Here is a 2,851-nt window from a genome sequence, read left to right on the forward strand (position 1 = left end):
GCTAAGTGTATCATACAACACAGGAGGAGGGCCTTATTCAGTCCCACTATTCTACATGTAATTAAAAAACAACAAATACAGAAAAAATCTTATCTACTTGTTTAGACAGCATTAAGTACCTCTTAGAAGTACTTAATAAGTCACATATAAAGTCTTAGAAAACAGTTTGGTTGGTATAGAACTTCCAAAGACAGGTGTTTCCTTTGTAAAAAAAAATGACTACAACAGTAAATATTTGTATTTGTAATTACCATTTGTAATCACTGTTTCCATAAAGGAATCATTTTTCACCTTTTAACTGAGCACAATAGAAGAGAGTATTGATGCTGCCACCTTAAAGCATAAAGTCCAATAACCTTAACTTTCATGACATGTTTGTTGGAACCTCTATAACTGTAGCCTGAACTCCAAGGGCTGTGCTTTTCTCTTTATCAGCATCCCAAGAGCTGATTAAAGGAGGATAAAGCTCACTGAAAGAAAAGGATTGTTTCTTCAGATCATTCCTGAAAAATCTGTGTCCTATATCACAGTTGATTTCATGACAGATGCAACTGAGGAGAGTGGCAACCCAAAAGAATCCTAAAAGAAAACCAAGGCAGAAAAGAACTGTAGTACTGCTGCTGCTGCTCTTCTCACAATTTCTCATTGCCGGATCTAATTCTTTTGTTGTAACATTGATGCACTGTCTTGCATTCTGAAGCCGGATAGTGGGGATGTTTATACAAATTTTATATTCCATTGATGGTATGAGATGCGTAAAATTATAGACCTTTTGATGTGACGGAATTCGAACACTCTGAGAGGTTAGGGAGTTTCCATCTTTTGGAAAGACAGTCCACCTAATGTTAAATTTCACAATTTTAGAATTTGCTTTCCAGGATACTAATATGGAATCGTAGCGTATATCTTCTACTGTTATAGAGAAAGGCTTGTAATTCTCCTGGGGAAAAGAACTATCCACATTAATCATAATGGATTTTAAATCTGCACCAACTAAATTACTTGCTATGCACGTGTATAAGCCACTTTCTTTTTGTGTTATATCACTGATCTCTAATGTTCCTTCTGAATGTACATAATACTTAAGAGAAACAGTATTGGGTAAAAGCTTATGTCCTGATGGAGTAATCCAGTATACTTCAGGTTCTGGAACTGCAGTAGCTCGGCAATGTAAGGAAACATAACTACCTGTTTCTAAATTTAAGTTTGCAGGAAAACTTTCTGGGGCTATAAGTGGAAGACAAATTTCCATCATCTCCCTGAAATGAACCATCCTGACATTCTGGCCTTGGAATTCAGGAGGATCTACACAAAATAGTGACTCTGGCTCCATGAATCTGATGCTCGTTTTATTCATATTAATCCATCGAATGACACAATCACAACGCATTGGGTTGCTATGTATGCTGATTTCCTTGAGATTGGGTAAAGATTCAATTGTACTGTGATACAGCGCACTCAGTGCATTGCTATTGAGCATGAGTGATTCCAGCCGCGGAAGGCGATAGAATGCATTAGGGTGTATATATGATAACCTTGGATTATTGGTTGCTTCTATTTTTCTCAAATCTGGCAAATTTTCAACAGCGAGGTTATCTATAGATATCAGTTCAGGCATGTTATTAATTCCCAATTCTTTCAGGTGTATCATGTTGCAAAAATCCCCTCTTTGTATTCTGTTAATGGGATTTTTGTTTAGATCCAAAAATTTAAGATTTGTAGCCTTTTGAAGAGCTCTGTGGGGCACTTTAATTAATCTGTTTTCATAAAAAGAGATGCTTTCTAAATTGTCAAGACCAGCCAAGGCATTATCTGGTATTTCTGTGAGATTTATACCTGCTAAAACCAGGCTCCTCAGATTTATAAGGGGTTTAAAGTTCATATCTTCAATTCTGCTTATTGGATTTTCTCCAATCATAAGAATCTCCAGATTTGAAATAGCTTCAAACCATTTGCTGCTAATTATTTGCAGATTGTTTGAATTGAGATGAAGCCTAAGAAGGCTATCAAGGCCTGTGAAAGCCCCTGATGCAATTGTAGAAAGTAGATTGTGATTAATGTAAAGCTCTTGGAGATTACTAAGTCCAAAGAAACATCTGTCAGGCAATTCTGTAAGTTTATTTTCCTCCAGATATACTGAAAGAAGTTGAGTTATCTTCTGAAGTTCGATAGTAGCCACTGTAGATAAACCGTTCTGGGACAAATCCAAACCAGTAAGATTTACAGGAAATTCCCGAGGATATTCAATTTTTTTAATATGGTTTGCTTGTAGAAGTAGTACCTGTGTATTAGCAGGCAGTTGAGATGGAAAAGTAGAAAGGCCTACATTATTGCAGTCTATTGTTGATGCCTCCATATATATTGACCTAGGAGTAAACCACGGCCGAATCTCGCAGGAACATGACTGTGGGCAATCTGTTTTCTTATTCAGAGCTTGTACTGGCGCAGTGATAGTTAGGCCAAGTAAAAAGTAAATTTTGACTGACACGTCCTTCATCTTAGCTCCGGATTTCAGAAAAGCAATTGTACAGTTTTTATGTACAGTAAGGGTTGGTCATTTGATAAGACAATCACTTGAATTTGTCAAATGGTGCATGTTGCAGAAATGCAATGTTCCTTTGCTTCTTGGAAATGCACTGCATCCTTACAATCACTTTGTCTCAATTTAAAAGGCATTTTTGGAAAATGATATTACATCACATGGATAGATTCTTCAAAATCAAATATATCCAGAAGGAGATATCAAAAAAAGTAGCTTATTTATATAACTGGAGTCATTTTCAATTCCATTATGTCTTTTTTCATTTTTCTTTAGGGAAAAATGACCTACAATATAAAAGAGAAAATAATT

The 2,851-nt window shown here is 35.9% G+C and overlaps 1 protein-coding gene across 1 annotated transcript; it reads right to left on the reverse strand.

Annotated features, from left to right (window-relative positions):
* Window positions 1–364: 364 nt before the first annotated feature.
* LRRN3 (leucine rich repeat neuronal 3) lies at window positions 365–2,497 on the reverse strand. Its single transcript, XM_015828906.1, has one exon. The coding sequence runs from the start codon at window positions 2,495–2,497 to the stop codon at window positions 365–367; it is 2,133 nt and encodes a 710-aa protein (XP_015684392.1).
* Between the last annotated feature and the right edge of the window lie 354 nt (window positions 2,498–2,851).

The sequence above is a fragment of the Protobothrops mucrosquamatus genome, unplaced genomic scaffold (assembly GCF_001527695.2).
Source record: "Protobothrops mucrosquamatus isolate PMUCROS unplaced genomic scaffold, P.Mucros_1.0 scaffold5092, whole genome shotgun sequence".
NCBI lineage: Eukaryota > Metazoa > Chordata > Lepidosauria > Squamata > Viperidae > Protobothrops > Protobothrops mucrosquamatus.